At 39.2% G+C, this 24,491-nt stretch overlaps 2 protein-coding genes across 2 annotated transcripts; one reads left to right on the top strand and one right to left on the bottom strand.

Moving 5' to 3' along the window:
* The first annotated feature begins 776 nt into the window (after window positions 1-776).
* On the top strand, window positions 777-7,723 carry LOC119493638. The gene is made up of 6 exons (XM_037779123.1): window positions 777-943; window positions 3,183-3,595; window positions 3,685-3,823; window positions 4,924-5,043; window positions 5,442-5,532; window positions 6,168-7,723. Exons 1-6 carry the CDS (start codon window positions 886-888, stop codon window positions 6,364-6,366), a joined length of 1,020 nt encoding a protein of 339 aa, XP_037635051.1. The 5' UTR covers window positions 777-885; the 3' UTR covers window positions 6,367-7,723.
* Window positions 7,724-13,438: 5,715 nt separating this feature from the next.
* LOC119493649 (aquaporin-3-like) lies at window positions 13,439-19,346 on the bottom strand. Its single transcript, XM_037779135.1, has 6 exons — window positions 19,153-19,346; window positions 15,682-15,808; window positions 15,339-15,476; window positions 15,116-15,231; window positions 14,787-15,004; window positions 13,439-14,650 (listed from the first exon to the last, which is right to left on the bottom strand). Exons 1-6 carry the CDS (start codon window positions 19,258-19,260, stop codon window positions 14,449-14,451), a joined length of 909 nt encoding a protein of 302 aa, XP_037635063.1. The 5' UTR covers window positions 19,261-19,346; the 3' UTR covers window positions 13,439-14,448.
* Between the last annotated feature and the right edge of the window lie 5,145 nt (window positions 19,347-24,491).

The raw sequence follows: 24,491 nt of genomic DNA, 5'->3' as shown, positions 1-24,491 counted from the left end.
GACGGTACGACGGAGTATTAGGGCCACATTGAGGGAAAAAAAATAATCTGAGATTTCGAGAATAACGCCATAATATTACGTGAATAAAGACATAATATTATGAAAATAAAGTCATAAGTTTACGAGGAAAAAAAAGTCATAATATTATAAGAATAAAGTCATAAGTTTACGAGAAAAAAAATATCTAATATTATGAGAATAAAGTCCTAATATTACGAGAATAAAGTCCTAATATTATGAGAATAAAGTCCTAATATTACGAGAATAAAGTCCTAATATTATGAGAATAAAGTCAAAGGTTAACAAGAAAAAAAGTTATAATATTATGAGAATAAAATCATAAGTTTCCGAGAAAAAAAGTCATAATATTTGGGAATAAAGTCATAAGTTTACGAGAAAAAAAGTTGTAATATGAGAGTAAAGTCATAATATTATAAAGTAGTAATTTTATATTATTTTCTTTTTTTCTCGTAATATTACTACTTTTTTTCTCATAAAGTTATGACTTTTTTTTCTGGAAATCTCAGATTTTTTCCCCCTCAATGTGGCCCTAATACTCCGTTGTACATTTGCACTTTGGCCCTCACTGCATTAGACTTATATACTATATACTTAATCTATAAACTGTGTTACCTTCATCACAATGCTCAAATGTTTTACGGCTCCAGACAGATTATTATTTGTTTTGCCTTAAAATGTCTCTTTTGATAGTAAAGGTTGCTGACCCCTGACCTCTCCAAATGATGGCTGCACAGCATGGATGATGAATAGAGGGAGGCTGCATGAACTTTAGTTACCTCCCACTTTTACACTTGCTACTGTAGCTGAATAGATGCAGGCTGAGTTGTCACGGGAGAAGCCCAACTATCTGTTTCTGGCATCGCCATGGGAAGAAGAAGTCTGCTGCTGTGTGGGTATTTGCTCGTCTGCGTCATTTACCAAGGTAAGAAAGTTATTCTACAGTTAGACAGCAAACACAACTAAACTTTTAAAAGCAGCTGGTCGTTTGATGAGATGACAGCTGTTCGAAGCCACGAAGGTTATTTATTTAAAAGTTTTCTAAGTACTTAGTTGAATAACGTTACTGTTCGTCGTCTCTTAAGCAAGTTAAGTTTACTTTACCCGTTTAACCTGTCTCCTGCATCTTCCACTGAATAAGTGAGCTAACACGATAGCTATAAGCGCCACTGAAATAGATTGAAAAAGTTGTGTTGAAATGAAGATAAATAGTTTTTTTCTGTTTCACTTGTATGCCGATTGGAGTTAAGTATTACAAGATACTAACTTTTCAATCCGCTGAAGTAATATGTGAGACAAATGTTTGCCTAGAAGCAATCAAAGTTTGATTTGTCATCTTTTTTAATGGAGTTTGGCTTTACATTCACTTTTTTTTTTTTCACAAAACAAGTGAAGACATGTGCAGGGACATATACAAAAAAAGACCCACATATATTATACAGAGAAAAACAAAGTACAAAAACAAAACAAAACAAAACTAAGACAAACAAGGGGATAAAAGCAGGTTGAATAATGTGTGTGTGTGTGTGTGTGTGTGTGTGTGTGTGTGTGTGATGTGGATAATGGGTGTGTGTTTGGCATTGAATGAGGCTAGATGGTCATATATGACATATATCTACTCTTAAACACATACAGACATCCTTCCTTTTTATGACTACTAAATGTTTTGTGACAGGGAGGGGGGTTATAATTTAAGAGGAAAATTCAATTTTAAAAAGCATTGTGTTCGTACAAAAAAGAAGAGTATGTGTATTTCAGTCTGTGGGGTGGATTTGTGGAATGGGTTAGGAGGTGATGGGTTGAAGGGGAGCACAAATATAAATCAATTTAAAAAGCTATACAAGAAAGATATTTTTGGGAGGTATATGGTTGAAGAAGAGTTGTGTTAAAGGTTGGTTATATACTTTTTAACTCCGGATGTATTTGTGGGTTGTAAATAAACTTGGGATGCTGTTCATATATTCAACTTGGGATGTAAATAAATCTGGGATAGTTTTTATATTATATTATATTATCATTCTATGATATATGAGTTAATAGAGGAGAAGTGAGAAAGGGGTAGGGTAATATAAGTTTTTCTTCTACCTACTCCTTTTCGGACACTATAACTCTTGTTTTGTTTGTTATTATTTTGTATCTGTTTTTATTTATCATATGTTCGAAATAAAGTCTTTCATTCATTCATTCATGTGTAGAGCATAGGGGGAGAAACCCCCCCCCCCAAAAAAAACCATTCACTTCTGTTGGGACCATTATTGTCATGTCCCTTAGTTAAGACTCATTTGACTGCTAACATATTATGCAAATTGTAAATTCACTAATATTTTATTTGTTTTACAAAACAAAACATGGCCAGTACTCACTTTAGATATCGTGGTGTACAAATATGGAAACACCAAAATACATGTTATCAAGAGCTCGTTATCCTTAGAGCATTTTAAAAGGAAATTATCATCACATTTAATTCATGATGTCTAATTATCTATTGATATGTTTACATATTAAAACATTTGATATGTTTGGATATTATATTTCTGTTTGTTAGCTTACTTTACCTTTTTTATTTTACTTATCTTATTTACTCATTTTACTAAATGTATCTAACTTAATTGTTACTCTATTAGGCACTGGTGCTAGAAATAGTACTTTTTTATTTTATACTCTTGAACTTGTTGTAATTTTGTTGTATTTTTGAGCAATCTCTGGCACAAGAATTTCCTTTGGGATTAATAAAGTTCTATCTTATCTTATCTTATATATTTTATTTTCTTCTGTACTGTTTTTTGTATGTATTTCATTGTTTTTATTGGATTGTTTTCCACTGTTTGGTTAGGGTTTTTCTGCACATTTTGTGTACTTGTTGTTGTTGTTTAACTTTTGTTGTATTTTTAAAATTATGTTAGTTTTAGATCTTTCTTCCTTTTTTGTTATTGTGTTTTTTTCTCCTGGGGTTTTTTGGGTAGGTCCTTTGTATAAGCCTGTGGCTTCATGACCTCTCCTGACACATTTCTTTTTTTTTTTTCATTGACTGGATTTTGTGCAGTTTTATATATGTGCAAATAAATAAATAAATAAAATAATATCTTACCTCACTGTCGTTTTGTCAATGGCTGAGAGGTTGAACATAGCTTGGACTAATGTCTTTTTGTATGTCCCCTCCACAGAGGCATCTGGCTTGACGGTTCAGAACAAGCTGCTGGGTAAATGTCTGCAGGTCCAGGGAGGAGCTTCAGGAGGCCGAGTATCTCTGGGTGATTGCAGCCCACATTCGGCCTTACAAGACTGGCGTTGGCTCCCAGAGAGCCAAGCTCTCAGCAATCACCACACTGGGGAGTGTCTGACTGCACCAGGAGAGCAGTATGAAGGTGTCCACCTGCAGCCCTGCATCTTCAGCGGGGCTGAAAGTGACGAGACTGGTGTGGCAGCGGTGGGTATAAGCAGAGAGGCAAGCAGAGAGGCAAGCAGCCAGGCGTGGTCCTGTTCCAGGAAAGGCCACTTAAGTTTGATAGGGAGGGGGCTGCACCTTAGTGCCGCACAAGAATCCACTTTGGTCTTCCTTTCGAGGGAACACAAGCAGGTGAGTATATTTTAGAGGAACAGAAGGTTCTCTTTTTATCTAAGTCTATAAAAATGTCTAATGTTCTTTTCTCTCACTTTCATTACAAGCCTGGCAGCAGATGGCGAGCACTTGACAACCAGACGCTGTGCAGTGGGAGAGACAACCAACACCAATCTCACCACAATCTGGGGAAATCTATGGTTTTTCCAAGTGCCATTTCTGATATACACAGACAGGCTGAACCATGTAAGGACCTTAAAGTATCTCACTAGCAGTAGTTTACTGAATGTTGTCTTCCTACAGTATGTAACTAATAAAAGCAACATCAATTTCCTTAAAGGGCCGGGCCAGTGGCTTTGTAAGTTTAAACCCCCTTTAATTACACATTTTATCGGCAACAGTGTAAATACTTGACATTATTATTAACCATTTGATATGAGTTCATATGAGTTTTTAGATTTATTTCCTACTTTCCAGCCAGCTAGTGAAGTATAAAATATTCGTTATTTTTGTCAATGTTGCAGATAAAGATTATTCAAAAGAACTAACAGTAGATTTTAGTTTTGTTGTCCTGCAGTTGCAAGTAGGGAGCATTTTCAAAACTCTTCTTGGTGGTGTATTCATGGACCCGCTGGCATCTGAGCATTAACACTAATAAGCATTTCTTTGACGAGCTATTTTGTCAGAAAACCGAAAACCAGAACACAAACAAGCAAACATGGACATCGTGAAAAGGATAATGAATTGGGTCATTTGCATTGAAAAGGTTGCTGATCCTCAAAGCTTGAATATTTAGATTTTTTTGAATGAGGATATTCCTCTTCCCATTCATTGCGATGTGTTACTTCTGTAGAGAACGTTTTGAAACCATTGCAAGTTTCCTACACCATAGCAAAACTAACTTTTTTGCACAAAATTGGCATTAAAATGAAATTTGTGTGCTAAAACATGCAAAATCACACACATATTCTTCTAAGATTTCTTGTGTTTGTACATCTGATATCAGTTGTATGATGTATTCTGCCTACAGATTAGATTACAACATGCCTGCTTTCAGCCTGAGAATCTAATTTAGTGAAGTGCACTCTTGACTAATCAATATTTTCCTCATCCTGGAAGGCAGCCAGCCACTCACTCCATGAAACGGCACCACAGAAGTGCTGACTCATGTTGTGTTTACATCAGGCTGGTCCTGCATGAACTGATTTCCATCTCACTACTGAAGATGGACAAACACAACTATCGCTTCCTTCATCAAAAAAGGGCAAATAAATCAAATCTATGCTGTTCAGTTTTGGTCCTTGCTTCTAGTTAAGTTGTTTTTTTCTTTTTTTCTCCACTTCTAGTTGAAGGTATAATGGCAGCCGAGGTCACAGAAGCGTATCCTGTAATGGATGTGCCTCTTCCGTCCCCAAGCACCAAATCCCCTGCAGATCCCACCATGATTTTCTTCAGTATGGACTATGGTAAGTCTGGTAAACTGAAATCAATACAATATTGAGCGTATCCTCTGTATGTATGTCCAATTTTATCAGTGGAAATGTTCGATTCAGCAATACATTATGTAGTCTGACATAGAAGCATGTGTGTCACTTGTTCTTATTCAGTAAAGATGTAGTAAACTTTTCCACCACTAGATGGAGATGGATGACTGTGAAACTGAGAGCACAGTGCATGGTGGGCATGTTTCAGTGTTTGCAAAGGAGTTTCAATAGACTTTTATTTGCAGGTTGAGAGTTTCTTGGCAGAAATTTAACAAATGCTTGATCAAGAATCAGAACTTAGAAGGAGGTAAATGTGAGTTCAAACGTGGGTTGTGTAAAATGAATGATGTGTTGCTTGCTCGGTGTAAATGTGTTAATAGGGATGGGCTGGAAGATAACCATGCTGGTGCTAAGCTCTTTGGCTCTGGTCCTGGGGACTGTAATTCTTATCCTCAATGTTTACTCCAACAGGTGAGTGCTAAACACACACAGCTCACACGAAAGTACATATTTTTTATATATATATATGTATTGATTTACAATTGAAAAGATAAGTGGATTATTTAATTAGTTGACCAAAATAACATAAAGGTATTATTATTTTGCTTATAAATTAATCAATTATATGGTAAACAGACAATGTTTTAATGGTAATGGCTTTTCTAAGGCTAGGATTTGCTTGTTTTGTCTGTTTTATGTCATTATAAATTGGATACATTTAAGTTTTTTGAGTTTTAGACTAAAGAAATAAGCAATTTAAAGCCAACGCTTTGGTCTCTGTGTGCGATGGGCATTTGACAACATTTGACTAATTCTAATGAATTATTTGAAACTCAAGAACATGAAACAATACAGAAGGCGGCAAGGGGCATACTGAAAAGATGTAACAAGTCTACCTAACGTAGTTTGTGCAGCGGACACCTTTATGTTGGAGCTTCACATCCAATAAAAAATCTGTTGAAATCAACAACAAAATATTGAACTAAAAAAAAAGAACATAGAGAAAATGGAAGAAATATTAGGCTTATATTCAAAGAGCTCTGGTACAAAGCAAAATGTTGTACCTCCACCCACTCTCTGTCCTTCTCTCTGTCTCGCTGTGCCAGAAGGAAGAAGGTGGTGTGTGTTTTGAAGTCGTACACTCCGAGGCCAGAGGCGAGTGTTCCTGGGTCCCCGGTGCCCAGTGAAAGAGCCCCTCTGACAGAGAACGCCATGCGCCTCCCACTCTCCACCCCCACTTTACAACGAGGAGAAATCCTGATTGAGTGGAAGGATGGCACTGTTACTCCACTGTACGAGGCCTGAAGGTTGTACTGTTCATGTATGTTTGGACATGTTTGTTTTTTTGTGCAAGGTGATTTATGTTATCTTCTGAATGGCGTCTGAAGGGGAGAAAGAAATGGGAAAAACAAAAGGTGAAATAAGGTTCAGTTTTTTGTTGACTGTTTCAGGCTTTTGGCGTCAAAATGATACTAAGCAAGCTGTTAGTGTACTCTAGGCTATTTCATAAAGTGGAGAGTTCATGGATCAGTATCAGAGCGTTTCTGCCGCTACCACGGGAACAAAAAAAAGCTCTTGTGAAGCTGCAACAATAGAAAAAGTTGAGTATTAGCTGACTGGCCATAAGTTTTCAAAAATACTTGTCCTGGCTTTTGATGTTTGAGAGTTAAGGGGTTGCTTTTTGGATGAAAGGACTCAGCAAAGTAAACGATGGCTTAGGCCTTTAGTTGGATGCATACTTAGAAAACTAATCTTTGTTTGCCTAGGCCTAAACTATATAAAGATCTAATAATATAGCCTCAGTTTGATGTTGGGCATGGTTGTGCTGTGGGATCAGCTCAGGTGTCCCTATACATATTTGCTTGATTTTGAAGAATTGAAAAGGTGCAATTTGTGACACAGTGCTTACGTCATTTAATATTGTGCCTAACAGCATATCAAGACACACTTTGCCTCCTGAGACTCACAGACTTAATATTACTTATTGATAGGCTATTTTAGGAAAATATCATTACAGTTGTGTTGCAACTTTGTTGTGTTGTGTTGCAAGAAACACTGTTTGATTGGAAGTTGTTTTCAGAACATAATTCAGTATTACTTAGCAAGTACTCTCATAACTATATAGAGTGGTTAAGATGTTTCAGAAGAAAATACTAACCAAGTTTATATAGATGTCAGTAGTCTGACACAGTATGATTCAGAACTGTAATGCACTTTGCTTTGATACTGACGTTACATAAACTTGTATTAATTTACATTGTTAATACTTATAACATTGACTTGACCTTGACCGTTCATTCTCGACCTTTGGGAACAGCAGTTGACGAAATAATCCCCACTCAAGGTCCACTTGAGCTTTTAACCTTACCACACATTCTCTATCAGCAGATGAAGTTTGCTCAGTTGTCATGGAGCTGTAGATGTTTGAACTTTCCATTATTCTGAGCGGTTTCGGGACCGCTCATCCTTAAAAGTTCACAGATGAAGAATCTCAAGAACCAGCTTTTGAGTGGAAATTGTTTTGTCAACTATCATTGCCTTTTTGCATTTGTATGTGGCAACGTGGTAGAACACTAATTTGTTGTAAATGTGTTAGTTTTTTTAACTAAAAAAGTATTTTAATACTGTGAACGAGCTAATAAAATGTGATGTATACAGTTTATACAATTGACTTGCACTGTTTTTATGACTACACAGTAACATGATGTATTATCTAAAACTTGTTCTTCAGTGTTTACTAGTGTACATCAGCCAACCCTTTCGCTAGTTAATATTATCCTGAGTGAAGGGGGAAAGGGAATGGTTGCTGACAAAAGCACCATTTATAGTAATTACTTCAGACAAAAAGTCTGTAGTAATGCAGTAATCACAGATATGTTAAGTTTTTGATGATGATGACGGTGAGGCTTCTAGAGAACATGGCGTTCCCTGTGGCACGGAAACTTCCCAGCAGGAGGAGTCTGTTTACAACAGAAAAAGCGAAGGCTGTTTTACTGTTTTTTGGGAGAGGCCTGGGTGTTGTTGGGGTTGGGTTCATTTAATCTCTCCTTCTTTTTAACAGTAATGAGCAGATCTGTGCTTGCACAAAACGCTGCCAGAAGGAAAAAAGAACATTAGTGTCGTACAATACCGCTGCTTTGTGAAAAGTGCATTCGCAACCTCCGTTGCCCCGTTCTATGTGCTTTTAATGCACATTTTTGTACACCGAACCTAGAGCTGACACCCCGTCTCCCCTGCTGGTAGTGTTTATACTAATGAGAGGGCACAAAGTATAATGAACAGCACACAGCACCCTGAAAATGACATGGCATCCTACACCCCTCCAAACCACATCCACATGCCTGATGAGGAAAAAAAACAGGTTATTTTCTTTCTTTTTTTTTGCAAGCGAATCATTTAGCTTCCATAATAATTGTTTAATATTTGTGTTTGATTGGCCTTGAACCTGTGTGTAACCTATATCATTAGGACATTAGGTTTATCATACTTTAATTATGTTTAACTTATGTTTTGTTGTAGAGCTGCAACACAGATAACAATACAGTCCATGTTTTGGAAGTTTTGGGCTCTCCACTCCATCACATTGGATTTAATATAAACTAATGTCGATGCTCATCCAACGTGGGTCATTGGAACACCCTGGAGCACCTTTACAGCTGCATTGTCCATGTTTAATTTCAAATCCAGTGTACTGGAGCCAAAACAATATTAACTGTGTCACTATGCAAATATTGACAGAGTGCACTGTATGTGCACAGACGTGTCTTACTGCAGGTGAGGCAGAGGAGGGTGGGAGTGACACCTGTATGAATAAGAGGTGTGTGAGAGAGTACTGACTCAGCACTCTCAATACCTGGCAGATCATAGATCCGGTTTCACAGTCTCCCTACAATGGTTTCTTCACATCAGCCCATTTACGAAACCATTCTGATTAACATTTTTACAATGTTGTTTTCAAGCAGCATTGATGAAGTGACCTACGCTTAAACTTATAGAATAGGTAGAACTCTATTGTCTGTATTGCGGTGCTTTTTTTTTCTTTATAGAAGTGCACAATCTCCAGTATGTAGTTTTGTTGAGAGAACAATAGTTTCTCAGAGCCTGGAGTCTCTCGCACTGTCAAAGTAGCCACAGTTATATCCTGCTCATCCCTAAGCATCACAGTTATACCACATGAGACTGCCTTGACCTTCATCTGACCTTTCAGAAAAGTAGAGGTTTTTCTATGTAAATACCAATCAGCCAGTGAGATACAGTAAAAAATGATTTTGTGTTGTGAAGTGGTGGGGACGACATTTCAGTATGAGGCTTGGATGAAAGGGAAAAGACAGGAGGAAGGAACAGAGCAACAGTAAACAGATGTGTTTTGTTTTGCAAATGTATGCACATCCTCTATTTCTTCCTCAGCAATGCACAGTGGACACTCTTCAATCTAATTCCAGAAAGACATATGCTGACATCTTGTGAGCATGTGTTTGTTGTTTTTGTTAAATCTGTCTTCATTACAGTCATTGATTGACACTCACAGGATAAAGGAAATTATATAAAACCACCACTGTTTTCAATGTGGATGTCATAAAATGAAAAAAAAAGTGGGGGTCTGGTGCCTTGCTCAAGGGAAGTGAACTGGCACATCTCTAGCTACCAGTCCACAGTCCGTAGGTGGTCCATGAACCGGTGACCTCCCGGTTCCCAAGCCAAGCCACTACGGACTACGGACTGAGCTACTGCTGCCCTTTCACAAATGATAATACAACTCACACAAACTTTAACACATTTAGCACAGTAGCCATGATTGTTGTACTTCTCTTCATTACTGAGAATTGAATGTAGCTGTGAATAAAATGAATAAAAACATTTTAGAGACCCAATTACATCTAAAAGCAGTTAAAGGACGCATACCTCTTTTCCACATATGGAAGAATGAAATGCAATCACATGTTGTAGGATTTCTTGGGGTTGATACTTGCCAATCTTATTGTGTTCACAATTGCACATTGCATTCAAGAAGGATGGTAGTTTATGTCAAATAACAGGAACCGTCCGGTTACCAAATTTGATAAAGATAGGATGAGATTTATTGGAGGGAAAAATGGAAAAAGTGCTTTGCATAGATAATTGTAATTTTGTTTTCAGTATGCATTGGCACACAGCGAGTAAAACAATGTTGCACCAGTTTCAAAATAAGACAATTGATACATATCTGTGTTGATGTAGCTGTCTCTTATTTGGATTCGCTGCAGCTTCACAGTGAAAACTGCTGTTATCACACATGGCCTGCACATGGTACTATAACTCTTCCCTCAGGTGTTCCATACTATGCACAACAAAACAGGCCATTAGTGTTACCAGCCTGACCCAGACACTGATACGACTGTGTGAGATACATTTTATTGCTCTGTAAAAATATACGGTGAAAGTAGTTTGAACTTACCGGAGCAAATTCGCCTCTTTTTCTTTGACTTTCTTTCGTTCTTCTTTGTTTGTATACCAGACATTGTAATAAAAGGTTGAAGACTACTCATGTTTCCCACATAGCCATCAGCTTGTTTATCCTGTGAAAGTGTGTTATACAATGTTGAAATATAGCCAGGTGCAAAAGCTTTGATGAGACCTTGGCATGAGCAACCTGGCCTAGGGGATACTGGAGATTTTACAGGTATACCCAGTAGGACCAGATCATGTTGAAAGGAATAAACTCGGTATGTGAGATGCTATATTGAGGGTATAATGCAGGTTTAGCATGAAAGCATTCTGTTTTGGGAAGAAGGGGTCTTTTTTTTTAATACAAAGCCTTCATGGGATCCAGGTGGCTTCTTGCTCGCATCTTTGTTTTTCTTGTAAAGCCGGGGACCTACTGAAACAAGCAGCACTTTCTTTTAGTATTTTTTCAGGGCTAGTTACAACTGGTTGGCTTATCGTTGACAAATGTTTGGCAACATTGGATATGATATTTATTTACAGACATTTATTCAACAGTAACCAGCAACCAACAGTTAAATACAGTTCCATAAATGTGGCAAAGACCAGCTGCTACATCTGGAGTCAAGTGAATCCTATGGACATCAAGTTCAAGAATATTTAGGGTGAATTATTCACTGAAAAGATATCTGACGGAGCCATAATACGTCAAACCTTATCTAATAGTACAATTCCATCAGAGCCTCAGCCTGGCAAAGCAGCTCAAGATAGAAACCACATGTCCACAGCCATATGAGTGCTGCTTGGATCATGTTTTAGTACATTAAATGCAGATTGTGCACACCTTACATTACTGCTCCCAAAGCAAAGCTAGATATTTTGGAAGAATGTCCTTAATTCCAGGGAACCATTAGGTTCATTTCACCACAATGGTTTCCAGTTTTACTGGCATCACCCTGCAGAGACTTGAATCCCTTATCTATTTGCCTGTTGCGAGGAACTGTTTTGAATACTCTCGCTGCTGATGTGTTCAAGTTCCAGCATGCTCCATCAGATGACAAAAATCTGGCGAGAAAGCAAATAAGTGTATTTCCCAAAATGTCAAACTATTCCTTTAAATGTTGCAGCACCTCGGTCTGTTTAGATGCTCGTGTGGTCCTTACTCTCTGTCCATTGCATGTAGACCACATGGCAAATTTGTTTACTTAGTCTCTCATTCCCTGCAGTGTTGCCAGCTGCCAACTTCCATACAAAGTACCAAGGTGCTCAAAGGAAAAGGATGACTAATCCCAACGTTCAGAGTTTTAGTATTTAGAGGAATATAAAGTGTAAACTGCAAACTTAAACCTGCGATAACTGATGTTTATAGCTACTTGGGGCGAGCGGAAACAAACTGTAGACAACATCGACATATTATCACCTTTTAAGTTGATATTTAGCTAACTTGTCAGCAAACAGCAGATACAGAGCATCATTAGCACTTATTTGGAGTCATGTTTTGGTCACCCGGTGAATCTCTGACCAATATTCCCTCCCTTTCAGCTCTATTTTTGGTCTCCACCAGCTACTGAGGGAAATATGCTATCTGTCTTCTCTTTAGCTGCCAAATGCTCCACTGTGTAGACCAGCTAGTTGCCAACTTTGTATGCCACTTGGTGCTGGGCAGTTAGTGCACAATTGTTTTTTGGTGCTTTTTCACAGAAAACAGCCGCCTGCTGTGGCCTAAAATGACACTGATGAGAGTTGGGTTGGTGTCCTTAATTTATTGCATTTCCAACATCTGCATGATAGACAGGTAACCCTTGATGTAAATAGCATTAGGGGTACCTTTACATTTTCATCAGTATTTAGCTTGTAATAATAACAATACGGTTTTGTTTGCCTCTGTTTGAAGCCTACATGCACAAGGAGTGGAGTCTGTGGATCATTTGCGCTTTGATAATTTCTGTAAATCATTCATACAGTGTTTGAACATTTTACATTTAGAAACGCAAAAACTCTTGACGCCAACACAGAATTTGTCATTCTGATTAATGACTTAGTCTCCATCTGTCAAGATAAAAACAAAGTGTATAAACCTGTCTGTTTTGACAACAGTGCGGTTAATCCCAGTAATCTTCTGCACACATGCAAGGTTACCTGCTAAGACCTGTTGAAAGTAACTGAACAAAACTGTTGATTCATACTACTTTGCCAAAATCCAAACTCTGCAAGAACAGATTTGCCCTTTTGTGTGATACTCCTGAAATTCTCTGGTAAAAAAAATTAATCATGGAGTGTGCGTATTAAGCTGTTTAAAGAACAAGCACGGTTACATGTAGTTTCCATATTTTGTTGATAAATGGCAAGTAGGCAGGAGTTTCTATCAAAATGAACCGTTGGCATGGAGGAACAGATCTCATTTGACTTACGCACTGAAGGCCGATGGCCCAGTTCTGGTCTGTGGACACTGAGGTATGCTTGGAAATAAAGGGAAGCCTTTAAATAGCAGTGCAAAATACTGCTTTGCGCTGCATAATGACGGAGCAGGTCTCCTTTTGGAGACATAAAATCATTATTAGAGCACAGCTGGGAGAATGGAGCGACCACTGTGTAGCCTTGTTTCTGAGGACACTGCTGGTTCAGTCTCTCAACTGTCAATTCTCTTGTACATGCACAACACTTCTGGACAACAATGTTGTGACCAAAGTTTCTTTTAAAAAAAACTAATGAATTTGAAGTCTAAGTGGAATCAAAATAATTACTTCAATCTGCTGAGAAGAGATTTTGCACACATGTTGCCCACCTTACCCCATCTGACCCAATGTTGGCCCGCCACAAGCAGTGCAAGCTGTTTTGTAACTTTCTAGTTGTATGTCCAGTTGAATTGTGCTGTGGTGTAATCTGATTACAATCCACCCCCTCCGACAATGAGAAGCGAAATGAGAGCAGTAACAAGAACGTAACACGATCCACATTCATGTAACAATCAAAAACAGGACTTTATTGTATCAGTACAAAAGCATTTCCCCTCAACCTACATACAATCTACCAAGGTGCTCACAGTCCAGTTCAGCACCCAACCATGGACTCATGTACAACACATCAACGGGCATAAACTACAGTACATATTGTGCCATACATTGAAGATCATTGTCATTTGTTAACACATGTCTGATATTTTCAAGGATGAAATTAGAAGGCTACAATGATTCTTCTGATAACATTTCGTTCATACAAAGGGGGAAATGATGACATATCACAATAACTGTCAGCTTGTTTAAGACTTACTGGTTGGGACTTTAACATGGCAAAGAGAGTGTCTATAAAAAGACAGCAGCTTTAATATGGCTGCTTTTAAATAGCCGTGGTAAAGTGAAGAATGCTGTGAAACGGATTTAGCTTCACCACCATGTGTCAGCTCTTAACAACAGAGTCGATGTAGTCTACATGGATAGCATCATTTCACTTACTATACTTAAAATGTTCAATATACTTCAATAATGGAACTTTTAGGTTGAAGTTTCCCAATTTCCTGACAATTTCCCTGAATTCAAATGTTAACAGTGAAAGATTCTGGACTGACAAAATGCATAGAAACTAGTTGGGCAAGACATACGTCTGTCAAAATACATCTGCCGTGTAAAAAGTTATATAAAACTACATTGGTATTAAACCATTGAATACTGTTCAAACTGGAGCGCTCTAGACTCTAAGATCCAAATGTTCATCTCCTAAAAGAATTAATGTAATTCTGTGTTTCTGAAGTCGTGTTTCTCCCCTCTACACTCGCACACGATCATTCTCTACAATATAATACAATCATACATGATAATGTAAAGAGATTGGCCTGTTTTCATACACACACACACACACAGCTAACGTGGGAGATGCCCCAACAGCTGTAAATAAGGTTTGTAAAAAACAGTTGTGTCTGGAAGGAAAAATAATGATGTGTGTCGATATTTACAGAATGTGCATGTGTGCTCAGTGCATTTCTTTGGTAGCGTCTTTGGGTCTGTCATTGTTGGTGACGTTGGTGAGTCGGACATTCTCCTCCTCTGCGCTCTTCTGGTCACGTACTTCTCCCTCCACATGGAAGCCGACCATCAGCTGGTAAATTACCACGCCGATGATGGTGCCAAGGAACGGGGCGAAAAGGGGCACCAGGAACCAGCCGTTTCTAACCCTGAAGAGTGATACAAAAAGGAGTTAATTATAACGATCTTTACGTTGTCCCGAGGATACAAGGTCAAAAGATAGTGAGCGAAGGAGAGTTCTCATAGAGATCAACAATGAATGCGGAAAATGCTTAAAAATCTTACGTGAAAACGTCGCTGCCCCATCCAGCCATAGCGGTGAAAAGACGTGGTCCAAGGTCTCTGGCAGGATTGACAGCGTAGCCAGAGTTAAAGCCCATAGACAATCCAATAACCAGAACCACAAATCCCACAGTGAAGGCCTCCAGCCCCTGGGGGATGGGGTTGTTGTATGGATCCACAATAGCCAGAATGCAAACAATCAGCGCTGCTGTGCCGATTATCTGTGTTGGAGAGAGGTAGAGGAAGAGGAAATCGTGAGTTGGACACCTGAGTTGTATTATCTTTATTTGTGAAATTTAAATTTTGTGTATGACAGCTGTTCAAAAGGGTACCTGATCAAAGAAGCCGTTGACAATGGTGAGATGTGGTCCAGGGTAGGTAGCAAAGATCTTAGCTGTATTATTAATCCCAGTCACATTGAAACATCCAGGGAGGTCCCACAGGGCATCTAAAGGGATAGGTACAGGTTGTTTAAATGATGCACTTAGACTGTGTGAAGCCTAAAACACAAATCTGTTCATAAAACTTGGTCCCACATCTGGAGTCGTCCCTTACCGTAGTACATGCCGAAAATGATGGCAGCACCGAAAAAACCACCAATTGTCTGAAAGAGGAAGTACATGGGGAACTTTTTCCAGGGCTCTCTTCCGAGCAGGCACATAGCAAAGGTCACCGCAGGGTTCAGATGGCCACCTGAAAACATACATGGAGACAGTTTGTCAGTACATATTATAGTGCAACACACACCTAAACATCATATTTATCAATACAAGTTACAAAGTTGGTGAAAATGTGTTCCTGCAAATTTAATTTGTCTGAGAAATTCATTCCTGTGCTCCCATAATAATAAAACCAAATGAGTCATGTATTGTAATTTTCAATAAAATACGTTGTGTACCTGATACCTGGCCACAGACCAGGATGCCTAACATGGCAGCGAAGCCGAAGGCAAAGTTGACAGTGAGGAACATGCCATGGGAGCCTTTGCTCAACACCAGCTGGGCCACCGCACCACAGCCAAACATCTGGAGAGAGAGAGAGAAGAAAAGCAAGTTTACGCTGGGTCCTAATAAGTTCTTAAGCACGTAACAGTTTATAAGTTGTTTCTGTTCTGTTTTCGGTGATTTGTGATATTTATGTGTGATTTTAAAGAAAGGAAAAGACAGAAAATGCTTATTCTTCAGGGCCTTTGAATGTTCCAGTACAAGGTTTTGCATACTACACACCAACCCTAATCAGTATCTCAGAATACTGTACATGTTGTGCTATGTCAATCAAGGTCACGCCTGGGGGTGAAATGAGGCAACGTGATCATTATCAGTGAAACAGGTAGAACTCATTAAATGAGCTCCGCTCCGAATTAAATGAGCTCTATTTTGTTTATATTGCCACACAGGAGTACAGTATGTTCATAAAGGTCACTGTGTTGACCTTGATTGGGGAAGAATGTCGCTTCTACTGCCCAGCTGATTTATCTTGAAAGGGAAAAAGAATATTCTAGTACTCCACTTTAGATGAGGGGAAAGAGGAAAACGTGTTCATGTGCAATGTGACTGAGTCTGTCAAAAGAGGGAGGATTTAAAGAACGTGTTGTCTTTAGATGTAGGAGCAGTCATGCAGGTGCCATACTGTTTATCCTGCATTCTGTGTGATTATGTGTGTGTGTCCCCATGTCCTCGTTGTATGTGTTGAGGAATATGTGTGGTCCATGCCCAGGCTGCTGCTCTTTAAAGCCCCCTGATGAGGATGCCTTTCAGTCAGACCGCAGGACTCAGATGTTGAGGTTAGCTCGAGGGAAACACACTCAGAGAGACTGGCGCCTGAGGGGAGTTCATCATCACTGGGCTCAGTCTAAACTCTTTTCCAGCCCTGATGAAGCCAGCCATTACTGGAAAAAAAATACTGCATTGAACAGCCCCTGTTAGAATTGTGCTTAGTTTTGGTTTTTGGAGTGTGGGTGAGTGTCTATTTGATGTTACGCCATGATGGGCTCGTGTGACGTGACAGTAAAAATTCAAAAACTTAGGATTTTTCACTTCACAGGGTTTTACTTAATGTCAGAGTCATCAGGTTACGAATGATGCTCCATTAGCTCGCAAGTTCCTCACTTAGATTTCATTCCACTAGAAAGGTCTCGTTTGAATCCGGCACTGAATCTATTATTCCTAACTCTGAAGTGTGTGTTCACTCTGTTGAAGAATTCCAGCAACTTGCTATATGTTGCCGTTTATAATGTTGTAGTTAGTTAACGGCACGGCGCCACCTCCTCAACCAACATTCAATTGGCTGATTCAGCTGGTCACGCATCCATGCAGCTACTCCCAGCTTTTAGCACAGTCGGGGGGGAGCTTATAAAAAAAAAAAAAGAAGCCCACAGCCTACTGAAACACACATTTGGCAATTATTTAGGAGCTGCAGGCAAAAAAAAAAAAAAAAAAATCTGCTGGCCTGGAACTCTGGTCTCTAAATCACTACCTATGGACGAAGAGTCTCAGAAGCCCCCCTACGGCTATACTCAAAGCAGGGTTTTGAAGTGGAAAATGAAGAGCACGTTGTGAGAGTGCAGTGAGGGGTTAACAGAACAGTTATAGTAGGATGACCAAAGACATTAGCTGCCTATAACCTTCAAGGACATCTTTTCAAAGCCCCTTTAGATTCCCACTTTCTGAGTGTGAACAACAATCCAACACACACTATATTAACATCAATAAGTGAACACATGATCATTTTCTTCAGCGTGACACTTCTTGTTTATGGATCCTAACGCATTGTTAGGAGGTAGTGACACATGCCAAGAATGCCAAAAAACACACCCTCAAATACGTCACCTATCCCTCCAGGTCATCTACACTAGTTGCTGATTACTAATAACAGGTTTAATTTTTCACTAGTGGATCAATGTATTGACAGGCTGATATCTGGGAGAGAGGATGGTCAACAAAGATAATGACGGAGCGAGAGAGACTCGTGTTATCTCTGTTAGAGGAAGGAAATGTATGTCATGACATGTCATGTCTGTGATGTGATGCCAATTGTTCCGCCATCGACTCTCCCAGGGCTGCCATCGACATGTGTCACCAATTAAATGCCTGTGCCAGCCACACCTTTCTGTCCTCAATTGTCTCACTATTATTTTTGGTTCTTGGTTCTTATGTAAGTAGTAGTAAGTAGTTTTCCACTCCATATCTGTGTTTATATAACTTACTTGTTTATAAATTATATTTTTGACTAAGCTCTGTTGGAGGGAAATATGAATGATCTTTATTTATTTATTTATTTTTACATTGCATTATGTATCAGAATTAAATGTTAATTTCAATTAAAAGAGTCATGCTTCTACGCCTTCATAAATGGCTTTTATTAATCAACTAATTAATTAAACTCAGCACAGCCGCACCGTGAATGTTAAACCATTACAGGAGCCTTTAGGTTGCCCACTAAGCTGGTTGTTGTACAAGTATTTAAAGTATTAACTCTAAAACTCATTTTACCCTAAGTGCCAAGTTTCTGCCAAGACAGGGGTAAAAAGAAAAAATGCTTCTTATAGAACAATAGCTTTTGTTTGTTTCTATCAGTGTAGGTAGCGCAGCGTCTGGATGTATTTTACTCAATGAACAAAAGGAGTGTCTGTTGGTCTTGTGATGCAACAATGTTCTTATGTTCATCATAACCTGAAACAGCTTTTAGGACGAGTTACTATTTCAGATTTCCTCTTTGTGTGTTAGAATGCATCAGTGTGTGGTCAGAGATGGCGAAAATGATGTTTAAAAGTGCAATGTGTAGCTTAATGCCTGTGATACTGAGTTATTATTTGACATAAACATGCTCGTTCTCGTGCACACAAACACCTAACACACTGTAAAGTGATAATAGGATGTCATGAGGTCTTGGCTCCGGGATCCTGGATCCCAGCCTCCAAGCAAATATTGTTGTGTTATCTCAAATAGGGTTTTGTCCACAGAGCATAAAGTCCTGACGTGAACAACCTGTTACTTACCTGTTTGTTCTCACCTCAGTTTGCCAGTGTATAAGTAACCCAACATTTACACTCTTTGTCTAATAGAATGAGTGTCATTTTGCTCGCTTTGAAGTCTATGAATGGTTTATAAAGTGCATGCAGTTTCTGTTGCAATCATAATTCATCAAACATGGCAATAAAAAAATTATAGAATACAAATGCTGTCATATAGAGTGTAATTGATTATATTGCAACTTCAAAAGAAAAAATTGAATAGTGAGAGGATACTTAGAGAAAAGAAAACACTGAGAGGGGTCAGAGTTCAAACATTATCAACATACAGCAAAGATGTGCTAGTTCCATGCACACACACATACACACACACACACACACTTGTACACACACACTTACCACAAGGATGAGGGTGCCGAGACACTCTGCCAGGGCCTGGCGAAGCAGCAAATTACGGATCTGGAAGAACCGGGCCAGTTTGTTCAAATACACCTTCTGTCTGCCCATGATGATTTCTTTCTAGAGGCTGATGAGTCTGTGAGAAGACAGGCACTGTAGGTAGCTGTTCCTGAGTGGTTGTGAAGCTGGGAGGACCGGGCTCCTTTTATAGAGCCAAGATGGGCTTGGATTGGGCCGGTGGCAAGCCCTGAGCTTGGCCCCACCCTCTGCACCTCCCTGCTCGTCACCGTGTGATTCAGACTCACTGGTCCACTTTCTCCCTCTCCCTCTCTCTCTCTCTCTCACACACACACACACATATGTGCTTATACATGCTTTACATTGTTATACCTGTGAGCTCCTTCATTGACATCATTCATTACATACCTGCAACCCGATACTTCAGCCTCCTCAGCACATACCTATCCATAACCATAGTTTACCCAAATATAATCCAGTTATCACATTTGTCAATTTAAAAGTTCAACCAAAACTCAAACTTCTAGAAACATAATAAAAATGACATTGAGATCAGGCAGCTACATGAACAGAACAAAAACAGTAAAGAGACGACTTATGTTTCTTCTTTCTCCCTCAGAATTACATTTAGAAAAAGCAACTTTATAATGATAACGTTTTTTTACATTTGGAAATTTGTATGTTCATCCTTTTGATTTTGATTATGTGCAATTACTTTAGGAGAAAATCTAAATGTACTGTTATTTTGCACATTTAGGTAATACCGGATTTACAGTGTACGGTGGATCGTAACCTTAAACCAGGTCCAGGTTTACCTGTTTGCCACACTCAACATTTACAATTAGAAACTCAGTGCCTAAAATCAACTGTATTTTACAGTTCCCCTCTCTTTATTCCCCCTCTCTCTTTTCACAAGTTTTCAGTCAGTACATATCTTTAATTATGCAAATTAACCACATATGGAAAACACATACCTTACAGATAGAAAGTAGAAGCGCCTGCACTGTAAAATCCTGTTTACAATTAAAAGCTACAGTGTGTAGGATTTGGCGACATCTAGTGGTGTGGTTGCATATTGCAACCAACTCAGTACCCCTCCGCTAACGCCTCCCTTTTGCAAGACTGCGGTAAAGTGAGATGTGGAGTGAAAAACCGTAGTAACACCGTTTCACCATCCTTACCATAATAACACTACTTTAGGAGCAATGGAAGTCAGACGGCGGCTGGCGGTAGCGCGGTTTTGAGCTCTGCGGCTCACGTTGCCGCAGTTTCACAAACGTGTCGGAGAACTACAGTGGCCTTCAGGTAACATAAAAACATGAAAGTCTCTCTCAAGAGCCAGTGTTTGGTTTGTTCATTCTGGGTTACTGTAGAAACATGGCGGAGCAACATGGTGGACTCCGTGAAGAGGACCCGCTCCCTATGTAGATATGAAGGGCTCATTCTAAGCTAACAAAAAACGATTCTTAGTTTCAGGTGATTATACACTAATGAAAACATAGTTATGAATATTATATTCCATTTATGCTAATAGATCCACCCGAAATGTTACAGTGAAGCCTCTCCCGTGTGCCAAGCGTGTTGGAGAGCCTAGGTGGCTGACGCAAAAACGCGAAAGCCCTCTCTAGAACCAGTTGCTGTAAGAGTAGAGTGCTTAGAGTGTGTGTGTATGTGGGAAGTGAGTGGTGAAGCAAGAGAGAGAGCGCCGGCGACGGGAGCGAGTAACATTATTGACTCCGGCCCGCGCAGGAAATGTTAACAATTAATTAATATCATATTTCATTTCTGCCAATAGATCCCCTAATTGTTACACACTCGCCCTTTAATGCAGCCTCTATCTACCTTAATCCACCAAACTCTTATTCTTAATCTAACCCTAATCTCAATATTGAATCTTAAAATACCCCTTTTGAAAGATGCCAAACGTCCCCAATTTGGACATTATATGTATATCCCAGTGAAGACATTTTGGTCCTCAGAAGAGTAGAAATAACCTGGTTCATTCCCACCCGCTCACACACATCCTTCTGTCCCTCACCTCGTTTTCTCTGACCTGTTCTTTTGTCCCCTGTCTGAAACTTCATCACCACATATTATACCTTCTTTGTCTGCTTTCAATAGAGGTGTGAGAACATTTCAAGTTTCAGACATGCCTCTATCAGTAGGAATCAGTGTACCATTTCTTTACTCTGTTTGGAGCTCTTTTGTTCTTTGCCTATTTTGTTGTGACAGTGGTGTACATTATCAACTTGGATCACCTTAGCATTAAACTTTTTTGCACATATCTGTACTCGCCGTAGAGAACTTAAACAGGCTTTACACATTTAAAATGTTCTATTTAATGTACAGCGGTTCTATCTATTAAAACTAATTGCAAATATGTGACTACATGTGAAAATATTCCACTTCACTGGCGTACACAGCTGATCTCAATGAGGACACGGGCAAAACAATGGTTAAGAAAATAAGATATACAATTTGTGTCATGTTTCATCGTTGAAGAATCCCGAGGCAATCTGAGTCATGTCAGTCACAGCGCCGGCGTCAAACCTACATGCGTCAGGAAACTTGCGCAACTGTTAACAGGGAACTGTTTAAGTGCAGCCTCCGGAAGAGGGAGACGGAAGGAGATCACAGGTGATAGAAATATGAGATTGTCATCAGCGTCATACAGGGATATTACCTGGAATTTGGGTAAAATGTGATCCAAGTCAAAGGAAGGGATGTGAATATTAAGTATATTACAGAAGAATTGGTGAAACTATATGGTACTTTGGAGTTTCTGAGCATGGCAGGGGTGATCATTGGCTCTCCCTGAGGTTCAGACAATTTCTCACAGGTATGACTGGGAGTGAAATGCATTGTCTTTTGGCGTTGGCATGTCTGACTGCCTGTCTCCAGGGTCCTGGAGGGTCCTCCTGTTTCACTGTTTTCTATACCCAGTCCATGACTGGATAGGCTTCTGGATACTGGATTGTTATCCCTTTATCTTGTGGTGCTCAATCATTCTCAAGGCCTAACCTCATCCGTTAAGTTGCTCCAAAATCCTGCTCCTCATTAGACAAATTTGTACAAGCATATTTCTTGTAAATCTCTTAACCTGACCAGGGCTCCCTGCTATCTTCTAAAATAGATTTAGGAGTGTGCTTGCACATACTGTATCTCTACTTTGCTTTTTGCCTTTCTGATTCAGTCTACCTCCTCAGGCTTCCAGGAGGAATCCCATCTAGAAAGCCAGAGCATTTTTGGGCCACATGGTTTTACTACTTCTACTGGAATGTTTGGCTCAGAGACAGGAACGTAAATCGGAAAGGGGAACGTATACCCACAAACATTAAGGGAAAACCAACATTAATTTCTGTCCAATTTCTGCAATAAAAAGACCAACAATTAAGCTTTGCTGTTTGACACATACGTAGGCCTTTAGGAAAAGCCCCTGATCACTGTTTTTGAATGTGTTGGATTGATGTCTATACAGTATGTAGCATGTGTGTACCAGATGTGTTTGTCTCCAGTAGTGCCAGTGTGGCAGTTGTTTTCCATCAGGTACTGGAAGACAGGACAGGCGCAGACAGGTGGAGAAAGACTGATATCTCTCAGACAGACAACATGGGGCGACACACTGCCTCGAGGCACGCAGAGATGATGACAGCAACAACTACATGCTGAAATTAAAGGACTGATCGGTTCACTGCAGGTCAAGAGTAGCTTAGAAGTAGTGCAGGAAACTAGTGTAGTAGTGTTTCTTTTAAGACATGTTAGTCCACTGTAAGACTGAACTTAAAGGTGCTATGGATAACATTCAGCCACTAGATGTCACATTCTCCCTCGTTCCATTGCATTTACTTCACAACAAGTAGTTGCCAGGCACTTACCATCAATCTCAGCAATTTGTCCGTTTTTTCCCCGCGCACAAGCCTTGTTAGAAGTGGGAACCCGACATCAGATATCTTCCACAGAGATAAACAAAACATTTTGGACCTGCCAACATTTTTTTTTAATGATTAATTAATTCACAATCATAATTTTATTTTTCAGGAAAAGCCATACTTTTTTTCAGCAACTTTCTAAAGGCTCTGTGGATGTGTTCGTTTTTGAAAAATATTCATCTGCATAAAAATGTTTGCAATAAGCCCTTTAATAGTTTTCAATAGAACAAAAAGCCCCAAGGTGTCAGTTCAAACTGTGTAAAAGAGAAATCTGCAGTCATGTCAGGTCATGATATCAATGACTAACACATAAATTACTGCCAACCTTTCGCAGTGTCATACGTTATCTCCTCTCAAATCAAGTTCCTGGCAAAAATGTGTACGTTTTTGGTGAATCACTCCAGAGGGGTTTATACAAGCTCACAAAGACACAGTTGTTTGAATCCAGACGAAAGCGTGCGACAGATGATTGTGTAATATATGTGACAAACATTTTAATGCTCATCATCTTGATGCAACACTCCTGTGTGTGGTGCACTGAGCCCGTCTCTGGTACATTTCCACTTTCTTCACTTTCTCTATAATTATGCTGGATTGTAATCAAAACAACATGCTTTATCTGTCAACAGCTGCAGACGTAAACACATACATATCCTATGACACAGACGAATGTGTCAGCTTGGCAGTAAAGAATTTTTATATGCTATGTTTCTCACGGCTAGATTCACGCTTACATGACAAACACCCTGCAGACCTACGCTGTACTGTAGACCAACAATTGGATCCATTCAATGACTCAATATAGTCTGTAACAAACTGCCTTTTGATTATTTTCAGTTTAAATAGTATATAAACAAATTATGCATTCAATTATAAACTATAAAACAGCTTTACCATCTTGCATTTTTATTTGTCCAAACCTTTTGTATGCATTTTACTAGATTACATTGAGGACTATTGTGTTCAGAACATAATGTTACAGTGATAGGTACTCCATCACTCTTCAACTACATTATATTCCTGCGCTAATCACAACCCTCACCTGCATCTCGGATTTTATTGCCCTTTCAGGAAGTTCAAGTGAAATCTTAGACGAGTCTTACAGAGAGCGAGAGAGAGAGATTGTCACGCAACAGGCAGTTTCAAACATGGTACACCTTTAAGTACCAAAAAGCCTACCTGCATACAGGTTATAACACATTATAACAGAGATCCATTTACATTTCTTACTATCAAAAGGACCAATGAATACAGAAAGTTTTACTGAATATGATTGCAACCACAACTCTGCATTTGCACATCCCCGATAACAAGGAACAACTTTACAGTTGAATCACCTGCCTGCTGATCGTTTCCGAGGTTGTGAAAGCACCCGTTTTACGCAAGTTAAAT

Source organism: Sebastes umbrosus, chromosome 8 (genome assembly GCF_015220745.1).
Source record: "Sebastes umbrosus isolate fSebUmb1 chromosome 8, fSebUmb1.pri, whole genome shotgun sequence".
Taxonomy (NCBI): Eukaryota; Metazoa; Chordata; class Actinopteri; order Perciformes; family Sebastidae; genus Sebastes; species Sebastes umbrosus.
This window is presented reverse-complemented; position numbering and strand designations above follow the sequence as displayed.